Source organism: Pagrus major, chromosome 4, assembly GCF_040436345.1.
Source record: "Pagrus major chromosome 4, Pma_NU_1.0".
Taxonomy (NCBI): Eukaryota; Metazoa; Chordata; class Actinopteri; order Spariformes; family Sparidae; genus Pagrus; species Pagrus major.
The window spans coordinates 3,954,345-3,981,040 of NC_133218.1; the positions used below are offsets into that span (position 1 = coordinate 3,954,345).

The 26,696-nt window shown below is 40.1% G+C and overlaps 1 protein-coding gene across 1 annotated transcript in view; it reads right to left on the reverse strand.

Moving 5' to 3' along the window:
• neo1a (neogenin 1a) overlaps window positions 1–26,696 on the reverse strand; it is a 176,267-nt gene that overhangs the window by 53,325 nt on the left and 96,246 nt on the right. The window contains exons 5-7 of the mRNA XM_073465092.1: window positions 14,615–14,751; window positions 1,230–1,384; window positions 943–1,063 (exon numbers count right to left, since the gene is read on the reverse strand). Coding sequence (XP_073321193.1) covers window positions 943–1,063; window positions 1,230–1,384; window positions 14,615–14,751 — 413 coding nt within the window. The remainder of the gene's footprint in view (window positions 1–942; window positions 1,064–1,229; window positions 1,385–14,614; window positions 14,752–26,696) is intronic.

Below are 26,696 nucleotides of genomic sequence, written 5' to 3' on the forward strand. Positions count from 1 at the left end.
AGAAGATCCACCCTGTAACCAAGTTAGCTCATGTTTTAAAAGCCTTTTATGAGTTACAGGCATCTACTACTGAACTGGATTTTAACATTTAAGCATTTTGGCATTTTAACAATGACAAAAAAATGATTATTTTGTTAGCATTCAACATCTCCAGCTCCCAACCTGATCCCAACTGTGATGTTCATATGAGGCTGCTAAAAGCTAAGAAATAATCACAAGAAGCAATGTGTTAAGACTGTTGTTGATGTTAAAATGGCTGTGAACAGATGTTTACACTTCCAACTGTAATGTCTGGCTGTCTGAGCAAAACTGATTCATTCTGTGAGCCGTTCCTGACAGTAATTATTGACAGGTGCAATATGTAAGAATTAGAAATCTGTTGAATTCGTTATTTAAAACAAACAGGGGGCAGCATATCAGCAGCTTAACTGTAAACTGTAGCTGCCGTTGGCTAGTTAGCTCATTTAGCTGTGCAGCTAAAGGGTCTATAAGCTGACTCTGCCCTTGCTGGGAGCTCGAAGCACCAGGGGATTGTTGGTGATGTTTACATCAGACTCAGCAGCCTCTCAGTAAACATGGCTAGAACAGGTCTGAACACAGCCTCTGAGACTAATGACGGTCAATCTGACATCAGAAAATACAGGACCAAAGTGATTTTAGTTGTTAAGATACAAAGTGGTATTATGAGACGGGATGGGCAGGGGCTAGCTGGTTAGCATCCTAACCTCAGTAGACAAAATACATAGATGCCTTTGAAATAACGTCAAAACTTGTAATATTTTCATTCGGCTGATATTTTTAGTTTTAATTTTTAGTAAAATTCCATATTGCACCATTAATTACTGAAGTTTTTGTCATCTTCTCAAGCAGGATATTAGTACTAACTAGTTAGCTAGCACGTCTGATTTGCAAATTAGTGGGTGTTGCTGGTGAGTGGCGTACCGTGATCTAAGATGATGAGCTGGGCACTGGACTGGATGTTGCCAGCATCGTTTTCCGCAAGGCACTGGTAGAAACCCTCATCTGACTTCACAAGACCCAGAACCTGCAGGTTGTGCTCCTTCTACAAAACAGGAAGGAAGGGGAAAAAAACCCCAACAAAATACAAGCAGTTAATAATGTTACAAGCAGCATTTTTAACCAATCTCAAGTACTGCCGACAGTACTGTATAATGACTTTCAAGCCAGTGCAGAAAAGCTAGAAAGACATGGGTGCCAAATGAACGTACAATTATTTTGAAGTAGTCGCTGGGGATGACAGCATCTCCATTCTTGACCCATTTGACAGTGGGAGCTGGTGACCCTGAGACCTCGCACTCAAAGACGATGTCCATGGACTCGTGGGCATAGATGTTGGCTGGCCGCTTGACAAACTGGGGAGGAACTGTGGAAACCAGATAAGAAGAGGAGTCAAGGAGGGTTAAAAAAATAAAACATCACATTGATTTTCTTGGTAGAATTGGCCAAAAAAAGAGTGAATGAGAGATGACTGGAACATTTTGTAGGATCCATCTTTTTCTTATGAAATTAAGTAACCAATTTATTTATCAAAACTGACCGGGCACATCAAACTCCAGCACTCTGGTCTCTGCCAGGAACAAATGATGCCAAGGATAATGGAAAGAACAACAAACAGAACATCTAACAACAACTTATCCAATTATCTTCTGCACCATTCACACAACCGCGACCCTTTTTAGCAGATGGCAGCACTTGGAATATTTGATATAAAGGTTTCATAACCTCTGTTCTGGTCACAAACAACAGCCACTTTGGTGGCAGTACAGCGTGTAAGCATGCTACACTAGCTAAGCCAAGCACTTGCAGATCTCCCCTGGTCCTGGTAATGAGGGCCAGAAAGGAGTTATTTGATCTGCTGGGGCGATACAGCGCCTCATCAATCTGTCCTGGAACAAGGTCACTGGGAGCAGAGGACCCAGGCCTCGTCCTCTCTCTATAATTGGACTGTATGTGCATGTGAGGAGAGACAGAGTAAGACAGACTGCATGTGTGTGTGCGGGTGTGTGCCTTTGCTGCCTCTGTGCATTCTCTGATAAAAGCCGACCTCGCTGACCACAGTTTAAATGACTGTATTGTTGGTGTGTCACAGTGTGTCAAGCTTAGCCATCAGCATCGTGGGCTCTGTGATAGCTAGTTATTAGCATCTATTTTGTGGCTATTCACACGGGCTGATTGGATATTAGGAGCAGTGGGTAGGTCCTTTTCTGATTTTATTCAACAGAGGACCAGGTTGTCAGGTCGAGTCCCACTCATTTGCTTGATGTAGCTGTGGCCAATTTACTCTAAAATTAACCGATCAGCAGGAAAATGAAGACTCCCAAATTATAGTTAATTGTAATTAAAACTGCTAAAAGGAGCCATCCTCTGCATGCACATTTCTCCAGCAATAATAGCCTCAGTACATCAAGAAGCAGTGCAGCTTCAGGTCACATTGGGCACTCCGACATGTTTGTATTATCCTGACCTTAAAATGCACTTTGCCCATCTGTTTGGTATTTTCATGCCCTACACAAAGCACATGGAACAAAGGTGGGAGGAGAGGTGAAACTCGACAGAAGTTTCATACAAAAGAGAACAACGCCATCCCATAGAATGTTTTTTCTGTATATTTAAAACCCAGGGACAGCACCTGTGACGTGATGTAGTAGGATTTTGCCTCTCATATGCTTTAATAAATTCCACAAAAGACATTTCCACATATTCCTCCAGAAAGTCCTGTTCGTGGGATAATTGTGGGGAATTATCAGTGCATGCAATCATATAAACAGCTTGCGTTTTGGCAGTTGTGATCATATGAACTATCAAAACAAAAAACTAACCCCTTTCAACCTTGTGTGCCCCACATTTTTGAAAAGATTACAGTATTTCTTTGTGAATGCTTTACACAGTGCAGTCAAAATAGAGACCTGTTCTTAAGCTTGGGGATTCAAGTCATACACATTGCCCACGGTTCACCGTTTTCATTAAGAAGCATCACGAGCTATATATTTCTATGCCCGCAGGCTCATTTTTTTAATGACAGCTACAAATTCATACATGTCACTCAGACTGTCAAAAGGTATTCTTCAGTAGAAACTACAATGCTCTAAACTTCACAAATGAAACACACTCAACATTGTAGGAATATCCCAGGTTGGAGTTTCCCTTCAGGTTTGATGCGACAAGTAAGTTTCAAAGAAAAGCCTGCTGTACAGTATCAAGCTTTTTTATTTTAGCACTTTTTTGCACTCCGGCACTTTGTATGATATAGATGTGCATATCCATTGTATGTGACTGTGTGTAATTTTATGTTCTGTGTTACTTATGGCTGCAGCATGGGTGAATGGCCCAGAACAAATTTCCCACATTGTGGGACAATAAAGTTAATCTTGAATCTTGAATCTTTTGTTCCATGACTCCCAATTGCCACTTTTCCAACCATACACTGCGGCAGAACCAGTCCAACACGAAACAATCGGATAGTGCCACAGAAAATGGAAGCCTTCCCTCACCTCGCTTAATGAGTGTCTGGACCTTTCTGTGAGATTCAGTGGCAAATACTGACGACTGTGACAAGGATGGAAATGAGGACAGTGATGCTTGTAGACCCGATCTTTGTATGATTATCAAGACAGCCATCACCTTGCTCTGAGTGTGTTCATGTGCTTGTGTTTACGTCTCTGTGTATCTGTGTGTGTGTGTGTGTGTGTATGTGTGTCTGTCTACTGGTGTTCCCTGCACAAGAATGTGTGAGCTGTGAATAATGCGTTTCACAGTGTGGTGTCCCCTGGATATTTGCTTCTAGTAGCTGTGCACCAGAAGCAGGTGGAATCTTGGTTTACTTTGGTGTGTCAGGGACTTGGTGTTAAGACACCAGTGAGACAGTGTGTGTGTGTGTGTGTGTGTGAATAGTTGAGCCATGTGTGTATATGAATAAATGAGTCTGGATACGTGTTTTGTCCTGTTATTACTGCTGCTATAGGTTTTACATAATTGTTTGTGTTTCTCCATGCCGGCAATATGTGTAAGGGTGGATTTTGTTTGCATAATAAAAGTGTGTGTGTGTGTGTGTGTGTGTATGTGTGTGTGTGTGTGTGTGTGTGTGTGTGTGCCTATACATAAAATATGTTTCTGTACATCCAGGTTGTCTCAATCTGTGCACGTTCATTGCATTGGTCTCTTTTTTTGTATAACATTGCAATGTCTTTCTTTTAATATCTATATTTTATGTGCATGTGTGTTGTGTCTGTGTGTTTGTGTGTTTGTGTGTTTGTGTGTTTGTGTGTGCTCAGGGCCCCCGGTGAGGTTTGCTGGTGACGGGATTTAATGGTGACTGGTACCCTGCAGCTCTCTTTATCTCTCACTCTCTCTCTGCATTTCACAACTCAGTCTCCCAGCTCTTAATCTTCCTATAACTCCCTGTCTATCTCTCCATCTTCAGCCCTCCCCTCCTCTCTTTCTCCATCCAGGCAGACATGCACCATTTTCTCTAAATGGAGTTCAGACATTTGGAACCTATTGGACTGGGCAATGAGTAGAAACGCCTAAATATACCAATAGTGCTTGGGCGGTGGGGGTGGAGGAAGCTTTCAGGACTCAACAGTATGACATTTGTGGAGGGTTTTGTTTTGTCTGATGACCTTCCTTAATTGGCTGTTTGCAGCATGAAACATGAATATGCAAAGGTGAACTTGGTCACATTTGCAAGAGGACGCAGAGGAGTGCTAGAAGAAACAAGCTGCCGGTCAGCAACGATGTTAGTGTGAGAATATCCAACTTCTATCTAAAAGCTAAGTGGTTCACAACCAGGACTTTATACTGTGCACAACGGTAGGGCTGCACAATGAGTCAAAATATTATTAAAATCACAAAATGGCCAAATGCAATATTCAAATCACAAGATGCGGCAATTTTTTTTATCAAGGTAAAATGTGTGACAAAACAGCATGATAATGAAGTACTGCAGAGTGCTTCCCTAGTGTATAAATATTATTCTCCCGATGTAAGAAAACATGTTTGTTTGGTAAAGACTCCCACAAATGTCACATCATCATGAATTTAAAAGTTCTTTCAGTGAAAATAAAAATTCTGATGCAAAAACGATAATTCCCACTAATGATGAACCACATGGCATTCGCATACTCACTTTTTTTTTTTAGCCGTATCACAAATATCACATTCTGTGATTTTGAGAATTTTCAGATTCAATTTTTCTATTAAACTCTGCAAAGCTTTTGCTGCTCACATGTTTCTCATGAACTCTACCCCAGCGGCAGCACTTTCTGGACCCAGTAACAGAGAAAAATGGTGATGAGTGATCAATCCAAATCCAGGGCCAAATATGTCCCTGCAACATACGGATGATGGTACGGATGCCAAGTTCATGTTTTTCTATACTTTAAGGTTCACGGACACACAGATGCACAACTCTACCATCTGGAACGTCTCCAAACAGGCGGACTTGTTTTGGAACATAAAAACACTCTCTAATGAAAGAGGAACCCAACAGAGACAGAAATGCATATACTCATAAGAGGGAGAAAACAAACACTGAGACAAATATTAAGAGAAGAGCAGAGCCGAAAGAACTCTGATGCCAGTTCTTTGCAGCTGGTATCATCTCTCTAGCCTGTAGCTTAGTAAAAGAAGCTTTAATGCAGACTTTCACTGACTCCAGTGAACTACTAAAAGAGGGCCACAAAAAGGTCATGTGTGAGTCTCACTGTGAGCTTGTTAAAACAAAACCTAGGATTACTTGAGGGATTCTAGGAAGATTACTGGAATAGAGACATACTGAGGGAAATTCGGTCCTTCCTCTATCTACTGGTACAAAAATGGTGAAATATCAAACAGCTGAAGAAAGCAGCTGTTGTAGTTGGTGCACTTCAAGCTTTCTGGGAGGAGTCTAACATTGAAATAAACACAGTGTAGACATACAGCAGGCATCTATTAAGACCCAGTATAAGATTGTTGAAGCTTAAGGATCTGAATATGAAAGACATTTTTCTGCTTTGTTAGCTTGGCTGGAGTCCAGTTAGCTTCATAAAGTTAAACAATAGCTCTTGGGCAGTCAGGGGTTTACTCTGAGGGCAACTGGAGCTCGGACTGCACTAATTACCCACCCTGCTCTTCCAAAGATAACAGCTTTACTCTTAATCCAATCCAAAACAAACAGCTTCGGCAGTAAGGCAAGAAAGATTCTCGGTGTTTGCTTTAGTCACTGAGAACATAAGGTCCTGTTGGAGGCAGCGTCACAGCCAGAGAGTTCAATCTTTGGATGTTTATTGTGGTCTCCCTCTGATGGTTCTAAAATGACTTGAACTGAAGAAAAGCAGAGGCCATAGATCGTCCACTTAATGCTGAAACCAAGCTTCCTTGATGGTTTAGTTACGGCATATAGAGGAGTTCAAGGTGCTTCCTCTGTGCAGTGCCTTCATTTCAGAGCAAGACCAATTATTAGTCATGTAGAGCTCTAAAACAGATACTTACTACTCAACCTCCTATTGTAAGTGGATTGAAAGTATGGCCAACAAAAAACACTACCATTCACTTGTCTTGCATAGTGAATTTATTACTTGCCTGAGGAAAGAAGCTGCTCTGTAGGCTGATGGTACAGCAGCGCATACTTCTGCATGGGCTGTCAGCAGCAGAACAACTGGCTTATAACGTAGCATTTCATGTTGGACTTGGACTTGCTACCGAGCTATATCTTGCTGTGGGCTTATTATTATGAAGACATAACATTACAAGGGAAGTTTTAGCTTAAGCTATAGAATCTGTTAGCTGTAGGATAACATGTGACCTACGTGTAGGAAAGGCACTAAAACAAAGTTATTATCCTTATGCAGCCACAGATACCCTTAGCGCCAAGCATCCTGCAAACAGCTGTGTTTAAAATAGAGGAATAGTACTAAACATCTTGTGTCTCTCTATCAGTCGCTTAAAATAAATAAATAAATAAAAGCACATGCTAGCATGATCAAGATCTTTAGACACAAGACGGTAGAGCTCATAGCATTTTTGTCCACATGGGTGATGGGAATTTGGAATTAACAAAAAATTCAAGTGCCTTGTAGCTGCTTTAATTATAGTCATTTCAATGTTGTTAGAAAAAAGCTCCTCCAAAAATGCTAATATAACGCTCATGTTGTAATGAAGTCAATCCCAAAGAACATAATATTAACAGTGATTACATTTTCGTGGGTTAACTTTGGTTATTCTTGAGATGTAGCAATTTATAGTCTTGAATATTGAAACAGTAAAAATGTTGGACTTATATGTTAATGTACACAAGAATAGGTAAATATATTTGTACTAAAACAGCTACGTAAGGACATAACATTTTCTTGCACATTGCCAGAATCTGACACCTACCTAGAAATGTGGTGATGAAAGAATGTGTGTTTGCATTTGTCCTAAGGATCAGAGAAGTGCGAATCTAAGTTTTACAGTTGGACAGGATGAGTAATGACAGTCAGAATCTGCTGCCAACTCAAACACCTGATAAGGTGGGCTGAGCTGGACTGGTTTCCCCACAGCAGATGAAGCAACATGGGACAGACAAACACTACTGTCAAAACAAAACACCAGACTCAATGCGACAAAACCGACACACAGTACTTGCATGTTCCTGATGCAAATGTGTCTCTATCTGAAATAAACAGCAGAATGTGATTCCCCACAGACGAATGCAGACACGGGAGAAGGCGTAGATGGAAATCAGACAGAGACACAAACCTCTTACCCCACTGGTTTGGATAAAACCACGTATTAAAAAGGGAAAACTTGTGCGTCCGTGGGTATCGCCTATTATCAGATCAGTATTCTTTTAATAGCTAAATGGAGAGTTTCGTTTTTATTCGGCTGGAAAGCACCTGCCCTGTGACACTGGGGGGAGGACAGGAAGCTTGTGTGGCAAAGTAAAAACAGACTGAAAATATCCACCCGATCTTATCAAATCTGTAATTCTTCCACGCGTCATTTACAACAACTATTCCTGTCCCTTGCTGGAAAAAACACTTTGAGCACAGTTCAGAAAAAAAAAAAAAATTCCCTCTACAGCATCCTCAACTGATATGTTAATAGACTGACTTTTGTTAAGTTACAGTCACATCTGCTTTATTCTTTCCTGGTAGAACAATGTGTGCTGCACAAGGTATGTAGATGTGATATACAATCAATGTCTCACTTTTTTCTTGCTACAAAAGAGCGAAAAAGAAAGTAGAACTGGGAGCTGAAATCTAGCATATCTAAGGTTTTTTATATTTCTGTCTATTTTTGCCCATTTCTATAACAAGGTAAAAACACCCCTGCTGTCTGTGGTTTATAAATCTCTTCAGCTCATAGGAAAGGAATGACACTTTTACAGAGGGCAGGGATTTCCTGGAAAAAAACAATTAAGTTGATGACACGATAGCATGAGGCCATGATAGATGAGGGCCACTGACTGGGAGCCACATAAAACTGGAAACATACATGTTTGTGGAGAAACTATTTCTGTCCTGCAAACATACAGAGTCCAGGTCTGGGTGGTGCCCCTGTCACACAACACCATAATCAGAAGCTGCTGCCTCCTCTGGCCTCATTTATCCTCTTGCCAGGTCTAATAGAGGGTGAGATGTCACAGCAAAGTCATACTGAACATAACACTCTCACAAACATGCAGTATGTCTGTGCTGCTAGATGTGATACGAGTGGAAGGGTGAGCTAAACATTACCGTTATCACTGTTGTTTAATGCCTGACAAAAGTAGCTGTCTGGAGTTTGACTGCAGTCGAACAAGTTTGCCAGATTGTGTTTGTGTTTACACATATAAAAGCTCAAATCCTCTCTATCTTACTGGCACTTTGATTACATTAAATAAAAAGATATGGAGCACACTGTTCCCGGATACCTATTGCTTACTTTTGACAGCTGCTGACATTATCGCAGCGGAAGCTGTTTATACGTCATTTCACATCGCAAAGACGTATTGTTGTTTGTTCAGATGTTTTGTCCACAGATAGATAAGTTTTGCAGCCAACAGAACAAACATTTAACTGTTCTGCGAGGCACTTTTCAGTCCAGACCTTTGTTGGAGCTTGCTGTAAATTCTCAGGGCTTAAAATATCTCATAACAGGTAACCTTGAAAGTGAGTTTCAATGAATTGTAAATGCCTTGGTTATTTCTTGGAAACAGATTCCACCTCATAAAACCCTGTTTACAAAAAAGTTGGGACGCTGTGGAAAAATTAAGTAAAAACAGAATAAATCATTTGCAAACAAACTGTGTTTACTGGCAACAGTTTGACGGCGTGTTCCTGAGCCCATGCAGTAATACCCTTTACACAATCATGTGTTTCGCAAAGTGGTTAACCTCACCCCACCCTCGCTTGTGAACAGCTAAGCCCTTTCAGGATGTTCTTTTCATACCCAATCATGATACTATCACCTGTTAACAATGAACCCGTTTACCTGTGAAATGTTCCAAACAGGTGTTTTTGAGAATTGCACAACTTTCCACTATTTTGTTGCTCTTATATGTATATGACAAAAAGGATGAACAAATGATCACATTCTGATTTACGTTTTACACATCACCAAACTTTTGTGAAATCAGGGTTGTACACTGCAGGTAGGGACTATTGTGGTTAATACTAATCAGATTCTTAAAGATATGTGAATGAATTGCACCTTACTGATGGACAATAACATATTGTTCTATGACATAATTCGAGGGTTGAGAACCAGAGGGTCATTAGTCACATTTTGGGCAAAAAATAGTAATATACTATGTCCAAAGACAGCTCTTGATGAGCTCCTTTTAAAGCCAAATCGGCAGATGTAAATTCTTAACCCATTCGGAGTTATTTATCAAAAACCAAAAGACCTACAACTGAACACTAACAAAAGGGACCAAAGTGCGCTTAAAATATATTTTTCAATAAATGTCAAATAATTGTTCATTTTACCTGCAACAGAGAACTTTTACCCCTAAGTGGTATTTTTGTCAGCACCACTGTTGCAAAGACAACTCAATCGTTTCTTTTCTCCAAAGTCAAAAATAACAACTACAACAACAACACAGGACAAAACGTGAGTTTATTAAATCATTTAGAATATAATGGAAATGGATCGCCAGTTAACCTCTTTTCCCAGTTGACCACATGCCCGGTGGCAGAAAAAAATTATAATAGTGTTAGCAAGATTTATAGGGAACCAATGTAAATGCTGATGGTTTCATAATTCTATATCCATCACATTGTGCAATCAACATTTACTTCATGATGATACGATGAAGCAGAAATCTCTATTGTTAGTTTAAGTACGCTGTCATCCATGCATTTATAAAGTTTTAATATAAGAGATTGAATTTAATAAACAAAGTCCGGACAAAATATGGTCATTTTTTGTTTTGGTTCTCCTGTAAAGTTGGTCAAATGTCACCAGCCCCTTTGGTTCTCCCTCCTTTCAGAAACGTGTGTGTATACAACTGTAAATTTGCCGTCATAGTGTATGTGATGTGCAGTGAATCAATAAGATCAAATACATGAAACGTTTTTGCCCTTTCATCTTACAAATTGTATAATATGAGCAAGCCACCAAAGCCTATTGATTGAAAAAAAAGGGTTCAACTGACCTCTAGGTGGGCAGTAGCAACCAAAGACACTTAACTGAAAAGCCGCAAGGCCAGTTTAACATGTGAATACACACAATTTCTAGTGAATGCATGCAGGTGTATAGAGTAAGTGCATAATTGACCTTGTGTGGCATCATTATGTATGCATGGTTGTGTGTTAATGTGTGTGCACACACCTGCTGCAGCCCCATGTATCTCTCGCTCCACAGATGAGCACCAGCTGCATCACAAACCCCCAAGCTATCTCCAGGCAATTCTTAACAATGTTTTACCGTATCAAATCCCCGGCTGACTCTCTGCATCCTTTCCTCAGCACAAACTGTCCAGTGTTTATGAAAAGCCACTTGCCATAAACACACAATTTCTTCTTGTTACTGCAGCAAAAGAGGCCCTAAGGTGTTTTGGAAGGAGTCACTCATAGGAAAAACAGTTTTTTTTGTGAGTATGGATTCATACCACTCTGATTTGTATGAGTGTCTTTTATGAGCATAACTACTTCTTGAGGGAATCAATTGACCTTTCATGTGTCACTTCTGGTTGTCAAGGGAGCAAATCAATGACACAATCTGGTTTCTTCATGAATCTGGATGAAGTAAATACAATAAGGACTGTGAGTCGACAGCATGGGATCTAATCAATCTATTTTATCGAATTATGATGACTGATGCCTTTCAACAATATTCCAAAATCAATCCTCTACAGTCTTGTCACATTGGAGGTGGAGGGTTGGCAGGGGTCGGGTCGGACACATAAGGGATTTCAGTGAGGCAGACTTGAAGACTGAAAACGAGTGAAGTCAGATGTCCTCCTGTGACCTGATCCGATTTTCCATTACTGTCTCCTTTAATCACAGTGAGCGACGGGAAATGATGAAAGGGTGGTGGAGGGGTGTTGGTGAGATGAAGGGATTTGGGAAGAAAGGGATGGGAGACGTAGCATGATGTGGCTGTGTGTGAAATGCAATGAACCCGGGAATGAGCCTCAGGGTGTTTCCCCATTCTCAAATTATTTCACAGCAAATCCTGCTGACGTGCTTCACCTGGGAAAAGTACATAAGTACACTCAACACGTCTGTGTTCATGTGTGTTTTTCTCATCAACAAAGTCTGACAACAGCAATTACAACACAATTACTGTGGGTGTTTTGAATATTTGTCAGAATGATTTTACTGGAATCGGTAGGCGTTTTCTCCTAATTTCCCAATGAACAGATGTTTGCATATATTTGTATGTTATATCTATTTATTTTTATAGTCAGTTAGTTGAAACATCTAGAGGATTTCTTATAGTGTTGGGCAATGAGATTTTGATTTCCATTAATTACTGAAGCTTTAACTTCTGTACCAATTACATCATGATTAGAGATCTCACAAAAGCATTTAACCGTTGAATCACAAGTTGACTTTTATTATGTAATAGTCACAGGAAATATAATGTGATTGTCAATGAGTTTAGCTATGGTTCATTAAAAATTTGTCTCAAAACAAAGTAGTTTTATATAATCTATAGGAGTATTGGATCAAGGGGCAGGTGTTAGATGAAGAGCTGCAGGCGACAGGCTGCACACCTACAATTTCTCACTGAGGTGACCAACTCCTTTTCATTAACGTTAACAGGATCCTCATTAGGATTGGGCTTAAATCTGACTCCCGCTACTCTGTAGCTGCTGCCCAGAGTAGAAACTTCTTGTTGGTAGTTGTAGCGTCTGTTGTCGAACTCGGCATTCATGAAAAGACCTTGGGGGCGGTGGGCAAGTAATGTACTTTGTATATCCCCATGAAACACTGACTGCCGTGGCAAGCCTAATCATGACCGTGTTGTTTGGGTTTAAAATAAACACGTTTCTTTTGACTTACAACCAAAGATGACACATATTGAAAGCTGTAAACTGTACTCCTCAACTGCTGCACTCAAATTGATGTTTCATGGTTTTGGTAGAGGAAATGGAGAAGATAATTAGCGATGTCATTTTTCTTTTTTAGTGTAACAAAAAAATATTATGATGCAACATTCATGGTTGTTTTGACTGAAACCTTTGCACAGTGTGAGGACAAAGTGTGCTTAATTTAGTTGTCATTATATGGGGCAGGGGTGGATATAGTCTGCTTTGACGTATACAGGCAGAATATTAGTGACCTTGGTATGAATGCTGTGGGACATGTGAGATATTTCAGCTTGGTTTCTTAAGATCTTTTATGCATAAATTTTTCATTTTTGTACTGTGCGTCACAACACAAATACAGAGCTTATTTATGTATTTATTATAGACCAGTCTCGTACATTTTAGGTTCTTACTTTCAAAGTAGGACTTTGTGAAAAGTGAAGATTAGTCAACAGTCACTTGGAAAATAGCAGCTGTTGCTTGCGAAAGACTGATAATTAATAGTCATTAAAAAATGTGTCTCAAACCCAGTATGTCCATAATTCAAATTTACTCATCAACACTGAATTTTGAGTGAAAAATACCACAGCACCAGCAGTGTGGTTCCTTCACAGAACTGAACTAACATTTGAGGAAGAATGAATATTTCTACCCAAAGCCCATTAACTGGTAGTGATTGTGTACAGGAAAACCTGAGAGTATATATACAGTTTATGTGTACTGTTGCTGTAATATAACAGGGAGCAACACTAAACAGCAATGCTGATAATTTTCTACATTGTACACTCAACACTAAGAGTGATTCATCTAAATAAATGTATTTGGATGCACAAGTAGGAAGACACACTGAGGTGTTTTTATTGCAGAGGTGTAAGAAAATGCTGTTTTGTTACCCTTTCAATCTCTGACCATTTCTGTCCTTGACTGTCTGCTGCCAGCTATATGTGCAACTCAAATCTTTTTGTTATTTCTGCGTAGGGTGAAGTTAAGTGAAATGGCAGATTCACACAGGTACAAACAGTCCATATGCTGCCTACTAATGCTGAATAGATCGCTCACTGTCAACATTTTATATACAGAAACATGTCCTTCTTCATAGTGTGCAGCACATCTCAACAGTGCTAAGTTACTTGGTACACCTTGTTCATTTCATTTCAAACTAAACTGTCAGTACCTAGAGGTGGTTGATAGATGATTTTTGATTGACTTTAGATCTACTTTTAAGGAAAATCACAGAGATCAGAGTATTTAATTTCTTCGACTTCTGTTTCCAAACCTCACATAACCTCACTGACTAACTGATCCACGCTCCAGGAACATACCAACATACTGTAGTGATGTCGCCAGCTACGTTTGTTGCTATGCTGATTGGCTGAATTACTTCACGTGGCTCTTCTTTTGGTGCGGAATTGTAAAGAATGGGACAAAAGTTTTAGCTAAAAAAACAACTAACTTAAATGCCATATTGTGCTCAAATTGTGCAACTACAGAAATTCACAGGCTATTTCAAGCACAGTTGTAGTTTACAGGGCATTTCAAAAATACAGAAATATGATCACAACTTAGATCGTTGATTGTGATTGGATTAAATATATCATGGTGTTATGTTTCGGCCCATTCACCCTCTTCTATCTGTGGCTTTGTTTCAGATTTGGTATATGGGTCCTTAAGGCATTTTTATAAACTCATTCCCAAACAATATCAGGTGAAATGAGACTGTTTTCAGTGATAGAAGGAAGAGAGTCTGAGAGGTCTGAGAGTTCAGTTATAGTTCAGTTGGCCCTGATGACTCAGCTCTCCACCGCTAATGGATCCTCACCATCTCCAGCAGCTCAGTTTTAGCCTGTACAGTCACTTTGTTACTCATTTATTTTTAAAAAAATAAGCCATGAATATGTTTCAGCTTAGCTGATTTGTAACTGTGAAAGCAGAGTTTCTACAACACTTATGATTTGGAGCCTCTATAAATTGTACTCTACTGCATTTGTAACTGTACTATATTTTTCTTTTCTCTTTGCTTTTTTCTCTTTTCTTCTTTCCAGTCAGTGCAGGGTATACCACCTGTTCCTACCGATCCTACAAAAGAACGCAGACAATGTGGGTTGTTGAGGGTACCTTGTATGGTGAGTAGGGCCTGCGCTTCAATGCTTGCATTGGCATGATCCACCATGCAGGTGTAGACGCCGGTGTCCTCCTCTGTGAGATTGGAGATCTGGAGACTTCCTCCTCCCAGCAGCTCCACACGGCCGTCACTAGAAGAAAAGGAAGACAGAAGACTAGTTAGATTTGACTGAACAATCTTTCCTCCTGATTCAGTATTAATGGCCTTTGGGGCTTTGCTGCATGTAACACTGTCAGCATCACATGCAGGAGACCTGAGAGGCTGCTCCTGACCTTATAGGGTCAGAGACAGAGTTGGATGAGTCATTTTTTTTAACCAGACTTGTAAAATATGTTAAAAAGTAATTATAGCTCATTTCCATTCAGCTCACTGAGTGATTAAAGGCTGCAGCCTCTGGAGCTCCATGTTACCCTCCTGGCCTGAAGTTGACTCCACTTCTCTTCCTCGCCTCCCTCGTTATGTCACCTTTTAGCAGCTCTCTGAATTAATAAAATATGCTTAAAGCAGAGTCAGCTGCCCAGAAACAACTTTTACCTTTTTTCATATTTTATATTTTGATTTATAGACACGAGACAATTTAGAAATCTGGTACAGAATTTAAGACAGAAAAATAATAACTAATACTTTTGAGGAATACAAGAACTGTGTCACACTGAGGTTGCAGCTGGGGCTTGTAGTTTTTACTGCGTCACTGCAGCAGTAACATCACCTCAACAAATCTTTTCATTTTCTTTCATCAGCTCTTAATTAACTGGTGTGACATGCAACTATCCTATATTGATGCAGCAATCTGATAACAAGCAGAACTGATTATGACTTCAAGAACTGTTATTGTTTTAATTCAGTCGTGACAGAGGTGATTCGTATCCAGAGGTAAATTATGATATGCTTATTGAAGGGTCACAACCTCAAAACATTTTGAGTATTTTACTTTTCCAATTAAAAATCTTATACATCAGTTAAATCACTATGAAAATGAATCTATGTATGCATAAAAGATACATTTACATACTGCAACACAAAGTGGCAGAAAATAGGACTAGCTCACTGACATCAGAGTCATGCTCTTCACGAAAGATTTCAGACTGAGCGATCTTAAATATTTATCATTCTAAACTATTAACGCATGACCCAAAAACACAACCACACATCTATTTGTGTAGCCTCTCTTTGAACTAGTCACCCTCCGCATTTTAAACAGTCCCAACTTTGATTTTCCCGATAGGCCCAGGGGGAAGTAGTCTGTGGCCAAGCTCTGGCTTGATTCAACAACCACTGGAGCTTGGGAGTAGGAGGAGGCTGAGAGGAAAGAAAACAGAAATCAATAGCTGACAGAGAGAAGTCTGCATTCAGTAAGAGAGAAACAGAGAGGCGGGGAGAGGAGTAGGAGCGGCGGGTCGGCTCAGGAAGATAAAATCCAAAGAGAGCCACAGCAAGTACGATGGAACTGAGGAAAGCAACATCAGTGCATAATGGTTTTTGCACAGAGGAGTGAGGATACACGCAGAGCTAAAGAGTGCACTGAGGAAAACAACCCTGTGCTGCAGGCTGATTTAGTTTTAAACAAACTGCTGACTAGCTAGGGCTTTCACACCAGCTCCTGTTTCTCTTTCCCTGACTACTTGTGGGTGTTGGCAGCAGTAGCCTTCGAGACCATCTGCCTGTCTGTCTGTGCTGGAGTGGAGCATTCGAGTGGCACTCGACCTGCTGTCACCAAAATGACATCACTGTTTCACTTGTACTGGCGGGATAAAATAGACTATTACCTTCAGCATTATCCACAGTCACATTCAAGTACATAATAGTCAGCTAACACTTTAGTTTCAGGTAAGCAGATTGAAACTTAAGTGCCTGGAAAATGAGAAACTCTGATTGCAGAATGATTCATGTTGAAGATTTAAATGCAATCACAGATCACTGCTTTGAAACATTTTTGTACATTTTCTTCACTGATGGTAGCGGGTCACATCAATTTGCCTAATACCACTCTCAGATGGATTAATTGAACATGTTCAGGGTGTCTTCAGGTATCAGACACTTAAATTATATGCTTTTAAAGACCTTTTCAAGATAATTTTTGGACAAATCATCTTTTTCTTAGCAAAGCACTGCAGATAATTAATTAAGTAGCATACATGGAGAGTAGGGCAGCACAATATGGTCAAAAAAATCATAATGCCATTATCTTGACAGATATTATGATTGCAATATGATTCATGATTAGTGGGGATGATTATTTTTGCATCACAATTTTCATTTTCACTGAAAAAACTTTTAAAATCATTATGAAGTGACATTCTGCCATTCTGTTCCTCTCCCCTTTCTGCTCTCTCTCTACCAGCAACATTACAGGTTCTCTTTGTCAGCAGTAAGTTTTATAAAGTCACCCAAAAATACAACTCGTGTTTAGGAAATTTTCACCATGATTTTGTTCTCATGAAAGTGGCTGAGCCGGGAGCCGGTCAAAACCAACGCGCACTGAACAACATTGCAAAAACCAGGTGTTTTATTATTTTATTTTTTTTAGGTGCACCTACAAGTTTGTAAAAAACAATGGCATAAGTAGGCCAACATTAAATAAGAGGTGGCATCACAATCACTGCCTTTACAGGTGGGATGTAACACCAGAGAGCGTCATTGTCTGTAAAAAGCATGTGTGATTGACAGTAGCAGGAGAGTGAGGGCAGATTGTTTACTACTTAATCCATCATGGACGCTGTCGTTCTCTCAGAAGGATAAAACAAATGAAAGTCGAAAATGCTAAGACAGGTCAACAAATGTACTTGGGTGGCCGTTAATATGCCTGGGCAGACTGTCCAAGTAAAATATATGTGTGGGAAACACTGCTATATGCTATAAATTGTATAGAAATCCCAGAAAACCTGTAATTACTGTAAACAAGTGACCTGCTATGTCACTTAAACCAGGAGGAGGTTTATAAAGTCAGGTCAAGAAAGCCATTTTAACCCGTCAGACTGACAGGTAACACAAGTATTCCCATATCACCACATCAATCTAACAGGAGTATCAAACAGCACACTGGGATGTTTCTGACAGAGGTAATACTAAATAAAAATACACACCAAAGTCTCGTACTCAGCAGAAAGCCTGACAGAGAATGCCCCGGGTCTTCAAGGTGGGAATAAAGGGGAACATAAAGAAGGTAGCTGCCCATTTTCTTTTATTCCGGAGACTGCAGAACACAACACAGGTCCAGGGAAAATACCAAATGTCTTGCTTTACATTGACTGCTTCACCATGCACATTAGAGAGTGGCTGATTCTGCTGTGAGGCTCCGTGAGTCATGTCCCTGCTGAACGAAAAAATTCTCCTGAATGACATCCTGAGTTCGTTGTACCAGGCATTCCCGCAGTTATCTCACCAGGACAACTATTCAGACTCTTGGCCTTTAGTGCACCATAAAGGGCACTGACAGCTTCCTCTTGTACATGAAAGAGAAACATACAGTATATATCAAACCACCAAGCAATATATCATTCTGTTTAGAGCAAGTCAATCTTAGCTCTTACTGCGGCAGCTAAAGTGAAACAAGGAATGTGTGTCTGTTTATAGACCAGGAGGGAGGGGGATGGAGTAAATTAGCTCGCCTCGAGCTGAATGGGCTGAAGACACCTTGTGCTGCAATTGTAAAAGGAGCTCGCTTCACTTGTGTTCATTTAAATTAAGACAAGGTGCCTGCTGTAAGGATATGGAGGACACCTTGTGCATTAGCTGCAGGTCCTTGGTGTGAGATACTGGCAAATGAGGCTCTAATTAAAAGTGCAATATCCGTATTCACCTACAAAGAGCTGGAAAATTAGCTCTGTGTATCTACTGTCACTTTTTATCTTGTAACAAAGCAGTGGATGTGCACACACCTACAGTACAGGCAAAGTAAAGATTACAGGGTGATTGTGTCAGGCAGACTAGGTGCAGTGATGCTAACTGGCTTTGCTCTCTCTTTTTACTAATTCCACTTCAAACAGCATCAACTTTCCACATTGTTTCTGTTGTTCTGTGGTGACAGATAATGTTGTTATAAGCAGCTAAAATATTAAGTGAATATAGTTCACTAGGGCCGCGAGATATGCAACAACAACAACAAAAAAATCATAATGCAAATATTTGGATAGACATTTATCTAGATAGATAGTGTTAATCGTGTCGTGAAAATCTGATATCGTGACAGCCGTAATTCAGAAACAAACTCGCCGTTGTGGCAGAAAAACTCTAGTCCTTCCATTCACTGTGAGCAAGAGCATGCTTTCAGATTGCAGTTATGCAGACTGCAGGGGTTGCTTCAAAAATTTGAAACAGAATCAACTTTTGGAAACGCATCCCAACGTAATGCTGTGGTGGCCAATCACACAAGACCAGCTGGTCAACAGTATTGTTGTTAAAGCCGTTTACACTAAATTCATAAAATGATACTATCAATAAAGCCTACTACTATAATACTTGTAATAAAAGTTTTTCAGGCTGGCATGACACGTTCAGTGTCAGTCTAAAACATATACTGTCACATAGGCCAAAGAAAAGCACATGCAGAAACATTCAGAGAGCTGCCAAATTGCACAGAGTTTCTATTATGTTGCTTAGTGCCTCAATTAACATCCTGCTGCCAGGAGACTGCACCAGCAGCAGAGGAGAGATACTCTGCAAACGTTTTGCAGATGGAGAAAGCCTCTCTGGAAGAGTTCTTGCTCCCAAACAGGGAGCCGCAAACCGGGTGTATCCAGACGGAGTTCACGAAACAGATTATGACACTTTCCCAGTTGTGTCCTCCAACACTGCTGCACAACCCTGTGCTAATTGCTGCAATGCCTGATTTTGTCTGAACAGCTAAGGGCGCCCATCAGACCCATCACTCTGACAGCTCTCCACGTCAATCACATCAAGGTTTCTGTGTGGGCACAGACCTGTGTGTGTGTAAAATTACTAACAGAGTGAAATTAATTACCCCAAGGAGGCAAAAATAAAGCAAAGATTCCTTATGTAACATCATATATCAGCTGTTAAACGAACAACAACATCCTCCTCCTTTTGATCCTCTCTAGCGTGTACCTTGTCCAGTGAAGGTGTTGAGAATGTCCTGTCAACATGTAGAGGTCTCTGCAGCCTTGTCCCCTGTTCTGCCATTCAGCTTTGAAGGCAGCGACAGCCACAGAGACCTCAGAGACGGGCTTTAGAGGGAAAGAACACATTTGGTATGTGTGAGTGGTGACTCAGCCTTCCGTAACACAGACTAGTGGCAAGGTCAGTACACCTGGGCGAGGGGGAGCGGCAGATCACTGAGGAGGTGTGGGTGTGTGAGTGTGTGTTGATGAAGGCAGTGCAGTATGCTGTCACAGAGCAATCGGTGCTGCTGTGACAGTAGTTGGGCATGGGTCATGCTATCTGCAGCACAAGGGGGAGGCAGGTGGAATCACAACTGTCACAACAAAGAAGGGATTCATTATTAATGGATAGAGTGGGAATCTCCAAACTTTTCTTTCTCTTTTCTATTATTTTTCACTCCCTACTTTCCTCCTCTCTATCTGAGACTACTGAGCCCTCTGCCGTCTTAACCATCTCTTTCTGCTCCGCCATGCACCATGAATCCAACTATTGTGCCGTTTGCGGTGTTGTGGTTTAAAGTGAACACAATTTCAACTTCCCCTCTTTCAACCAGAGCGTAATCACAACAGGCCCATGAATTATGAAACATGTTCAAGGTGTGCATAAAGCAGCGGGATTTCATTTTAAAGCCAAGGAGGGCAGACAGCAGATTGGAATGATTTTTCCTGCTTCACACAACACATTTAAAATTAATGAATAGACAAATAGAGATTAATGTGAGAAACAACCTAGTGCCAATAGCACAGGTTGGGGCTTCTCAAATGACTCAGCCATGAAAACGTTTTTGTTTTCCTCTGGCTCGTAATAGAAAGCCGCAGGGCCCTTGACACAAAAACAACTCCTGCATACCTGACTTTATTTGTTTTTTTTTTTTTTTACCCTACTAGGGTCCCCGAGAATAAACCAATCGTTTGATTAGTACATATAACAATGAAGCCTGCAGCCCATAACTGGCATAATATACTTTTAGATGGCTCTGGTGGGCCCTCCAGGGTGCTTGAAGCCACGTAAACCCTGTGTGCGCCATACTGTGTCACGTCTACAAAACCACAGGACTTCAGCGGATTATAAAGCCTTTAAATAGGACATATACCCACAATATGTCTGGCGAGGAGCCACAGTAAAGCGCTGCAGGTGAGTTGTTTAATGCTGAGAAAGACAATGTGCAGGTCCAGGCCATTGCTGAATAAAGATTATTGTCAGGTTGATTTCATCTAAAGATGTTGCACAGTTTTAGCTTTAAAGTATGTGCTTAAGACAGACTGGAGACTGGATTCAACCATTCACTAAAAAACAGTGTTTTTCCCCATATCCTCACTTCCCTCTTGACATTATGAGCAACATTACTGCCAGAAAGCAAAGACGAACAAGAGATGCTATGACAGGAGACAGTGAGATTGTGTGTGTTTGTGATGTCCTGGAGACTGAGAGATATCCTAAAAGGAGATTTCTGATGCTCCACTGCCAGAGAACCACGTTGCCTGTCTTGTTTTCTCTCAGCCCCACATGCCAGCAAAACCTCTCAATTACCTTAACCCACACTGCTGCTGCCATTTATCATTTTACTGGAATTTTTTTGAGTCACACACAGAGCTCTAACCATATGGGTTAAGTCTGTCTGAAAGAATGCGGTGTTCTGGATACCTGCAGTACATGTCACCCTCTCTCAGTGAGCGAAACATGTGGAGCAGAATAATTCAAGTTTCTATTCATACTCACATAGATCTTAATGCTTTCCTTGACCTGTTTGTCAGACCTGTTGTCAGAAAACTTAACATAAACTTGAAATATATATATTTTTAATACTACTACTGTGGTAGATTAATTAACGTACATAAACAAATGTACATAGTACGTCAAGTTTTATAACACAGTATACCTTGAAACCTGTATATCGCTGCAACCCCACATGTACAACACAAACACTAATTACAACCTCTAGAAACTTTGAAGAAAAACAGAACATTTTAAAGGAATCATCTCTCAAGACCTGTTTCATGCTTTTTAGCGACACTTGTGGTGGTAAGTGATAATTGCAAGTAGAGATCCAAACACTTTCACTGGCTTGACATCTCAAGTTTTTTCCCGTGGTCATCATTTTTTTCTTTGATCGGCCATGGTGACCATTTACCCACAATGCTAGTGGAGACTGAAAAAAAATACAGTATGCCGTTTCACAACAACTGCACTATGATTACCCTCTCTAGCGGGCCGACCATTGCCAGATGATGGAAAATACGTCACTAAATATGCGCTGCTTGGGATTTCAGCACAGACATCCAGTTCATAATACTGCAAATAAAAGGACTTTCATCAGTGGGCGATAGTCACAGTCAGGCTCAGTCACCAATGCGATAGTCATTATCTCGTTCAGCGATAGATAGTGACTTAAGAGACATTTATTTAAATGAAAACCTTTGAGATTATCACTTGAAGCTTTGTAAAGGAAGAATATGCGTAGAGTGGTTGTACTGAAATGCATTAGACCGGAATCCATACTCACATTCTGCCGCTTAGATGACAAGAAACTACTCTTCTCCATTTATCATCCTTAATAATAATCTAGGCAGAAGCGGTCTGAGTATGTTTTGTATTTATCACCCGAATCTATGCTTTCAATGTCATGTGAAACACTACTCAGAACTGTATTATTTGCTGCTGCAGGATGCGTAAGAGCTCAGCACGGGGCGGACATTTGCCATTAACCTCACTAATAGTTACTCTGAAGAAAGGAGCAAGTGAAAATCATAGGCCATTAACATTGATAGGTTTTTATCTCTGACAGGCTGAAAGGTTCAGCTGCAATACCCATGTTTTTATTGCAGGGGCTATTCTCTGTGTTGTTTGAGACAACATGAAGAACAGAATGGTGCAAAATGTCTTAAAATTGGGATGAAAACCGCAACGGTGAATTAAAAAAATCAATGGCAGCAGATGATGGTGTGGGTGTTAACAACATAACTGCACTTAAAAGGATGTAGAAAACAAAGCAGGTTAAAGTTCTGAGTGTCACTTTGTGACTTCACTCAAAAATACAGACAATTACAGATGATTGCATCTGAAGGATTGTTAGCTCAGATGAATTTAAATGGCAGAGGCATTTACTCAGCCATGCTGTCTTTTCAAGAGAAGCAGAACCAATTCTTCTGTGTGTACATGCAACATTGCCAGAGCTATCACAATCTTTAAACCATTATATACAAGTGCTGGTGGTTTGAATTCCACGTCAATACAATTCATCTTCCTACTACAAAATTTCTGCTGTAAATTGGCAATTTCATATTGATACACAGTCTTATAATAATGTTCTGCTCTGCTTCCTAGGTTGTTTCTTTTGTTTCATGCCATTCATTCTTTGTTTACCCGTTTTATTTTGATATACTCACCTCCCCCCTCTTTTTCAGAAAAATTCATTTCCTGACTTTGTGTTCGTCCCACTATTTTGATCGTCTGCCACCACCTTGTTAGGTTTTACCTGCCCATTGTTATCCTCCCAGCTCTAGTGTATTTAGTTTGTGTTCTCCGCACTCTTTACCAGTCTGTCTTTGTACTTTGTGTGGCCAGTGTTCCAGCCTTTTCTTGGTGTAGCTTATCAAATGATTTGGGATTTTTGCCTTGTTTTACCTAAACCTTGGCTGTTATTGGATTTTGATTCTTGCCAGCTCCCTGTTGGACTGTATGCCTTATCTGGTTTTGACCCTTGCCTGTCTCACCATCCCTTAATCCTTTTGTGCCATTTTTTTCAATAAACTCATTGAACTGCACCAGCTCTGCCTCCTACATCTGCATTTGGGTCCAATCCCTTGTTGCACCTGTACAGTAAGCAACAGTTGATACGTGTCATTCCCAACAAAATTTGGGACCTATGTTAAAACACACTGGGCATTCCCACCAGTATCCATGGATATCGCATTTGTAAAGGAAATTATAAGGATTATAACTTTAGATTAACAATAAATAATACTTTACTATTTTATTATTATATTATATATTATATTCTCTCTTCTTTGACATATGTATTTTCTTTTGTAAACTAATTTGTTAGGCAGACATAAGCAGTTCTGAGTTTTGGATTCTGAAAATTCTGTGATGGTTTTATTGTTTGGTGTTTTTATTCAAGACTAGTGGTAAATCGTGAGGTTTGATGACAAATAGCTGGATTTTGATTTAAACCCCCATTTCTGGATGCCTCCTGTTAAGCTAATATACTGTGGCATGGACAATGGGGTTAAAAAACATTTTTATTACATGTCATGTGGCTCCGGCTCCCATGGTAGCTCACTAAAATACAAGACTTGCCATGGATAGAAGTATGTCTCTGCATTTATGTGTGTGTGTGTGTGTGTTCCTGTCAGACTTATGTGTGAGAGGGTTACGCTACAGTCCAATTGCAAACAAATTTCCCACATCGTGCTTCACTCTTCATACGCAAGTAAATGCATATATACATAATCATATTTAAATGAGGTTGAGTAGACAAGGGGGAGAGGAGACGGAGGGCTTGGAGGCTTTGGAAAGGGGGGTTGATTTACATGCTCTGTCAATTCCCTGTTGCCGGCCGACATGCATAATTCATCCTTTTTATTGACTGCTGGGGAATTCTATTAGGCGATAGAGTGATACTTCCAAGAACAAAAGATGACTGTCCTTTTGAGTGTCATCAGGACCAGTGTGTGTGAGAAATCCAAAGACCTACCTCTCGGTCCATACTGGCACCTGGGGATGCTATCGATGACACACAGGGCATTTGCTAAGAATGCATTTTCAACATGTTGACCAAACAGCATCAAGTGTTACACATGCCGTCATGGTGCTGCTGAGCTTAATCAGAATAAATGGTGAGGTTGGTGTCCTTGGCAATAGAATTTCTCCGAGCCAAAATGAATCAGGACACTGGTGAATTCATAAATGGCATGTTTCAGTAGAGGAAGATATAGTGTTATTGATGCCGCAATATCAATCTTTCATTCAAGATAGTGTGTGGAGCAGAATAAATTCACATAAGAGTGCATAATAGCCTGAGCAGTATCCCCTACTTCTCGATGTAAATCTATATTGACCAATAAAGAGCATGTACCAGACGACCAACAATGTAACTGGTCACACAAAACATATATGAATTTCTATCACTAAAAGTCTTTGGTTATTGGATTATTAATATAGAAATCAAATGTGGTGATCAGATTACACAATATCAACGTGGTATAAACCGACAAACGTGAGGAATCAGGAGCAAAAAAGTGTTGTTAACAATTGCTTGTTCTATTCAACATATAGTGATGTCTCAAGATGTCCCAACAAAAAGACACGTCTGGGTGCCCTGGTAGGAACCCTGATCCCTGATGACCCTAATTAAGGCCACAAGACGAAACGTGTTGGTCTAACAATACATTTGTTCTATATACTACATGTGTAGCTGGAGTTTTGACCTCTCTAGACTTTATTCGCTGCTACTTGGAGCTTGGAAGTAGGTAGAGTTGTGTAGAAACCCCTACTCTGCCTCTACAGGGACTCCCAGCAGCTCATCTTGGAGAGCTTGTAGCATGTATCAAGGCTGAGTCAATAGACTTTTTGTGACATGACAATTTTCATTTATTTAAAAAAAATACAATTATAAAATATTAAAACATTAACATTAAAGCATAAATACAAAAAAAGAAAAACAAGGCTTGCATATCATATTTTTGTCTCTTTTTTTGCAATTGGTGTTAAGTTGACTGTAAACAGGGTGAAGATGAATTCTGTTTGAATGTCCATACATCCAAAACTTCTAGAAGTAGGCTATAAAATGTTTGCCAACGATGTTTGATATTAAACACTCTTTAAAAGCCCAACTCTGTGCTTGGAATATATCCAAAAGACTTTCTACAAATATTGAAACAGCCCTCCGTCCCAGCTGTTTTAGTAATTTTTCAAGCAAAAATAACAAACATTTGCTGGTTGCAGCTTTTTAAATGTAAGGATGTCAGGGCGCTTTTCTTTGTAATTGTAATTTATATATTTTTTTGTTTAGAGAATTTATAGATAAAGAAAAATTGAAGTCATCCCTGCACCTCCTTCCCAATCCCCTATGTATATGTACTGTATAAGACCGACCTATGGGTCCTACATGTAGACTTACACATTGCTGCCAAGTCTCATCAAGAATTTACGACTGTGAAAGACTAATCTGACACAGTGACCATCTCAAAGGACCAAAACATTGTGTAGTATGATCCCAGCATACTCAACTGCTAAGAGACAGATACAGTAACTCAACAGAGAAAGAAATGAACTTCTCACCAACTGAGAGTTCGACAACCACCTGTTCTAAATTTTCACTTCCAGATCTTTGCTCCGTCCCCATCTGTCATCACAGACATCAAAGACTTTTATAGCAGCTGTAAAGTCCTACAATGGAAATATGGACAGGTGATACAAAAGAAACAGCAGCTTTTGTCTGCTGACAGGTTATGAATAACATACTAATGAGACTCTTCAAAGAAATCCAACTTAAGACAAAAATCCTTTATATGGCAGACTTTTGAAGGATTCCACTGTTTTTAAAAGCAACCTAAAGTACTTCAGAGGAGTCAGTCAGAGTGCCTAGCAAAGAATAACTGAGGAGAATTAGACATCCAAGAATCAGCACTGTCTGAAACGTCTAAAAATGGTTTCATATGGCACTCATTTTTGAATCACCTACATTTTGTGACTCAAGATAGAACTGTCTTTCTGCTATTGTGAACAAAGAGACAAACAAGACAAGTGACCACACTGAAGCTTAATGTGATAATCCCTGCTTTCAGTTGGTAGCTTTGACACATCTTCATAAACCTACATCTCATGTCTGCAGTTTCGGCCCCGTTTGTGCCATGCACCAAAGACCAATTAGACACTCTTTGCAGATTCCCCTTTCTCCCTCCCTTACACTTCATGCCACACCAATTTTTAATTGACAGCAGCTCTACTATCTCT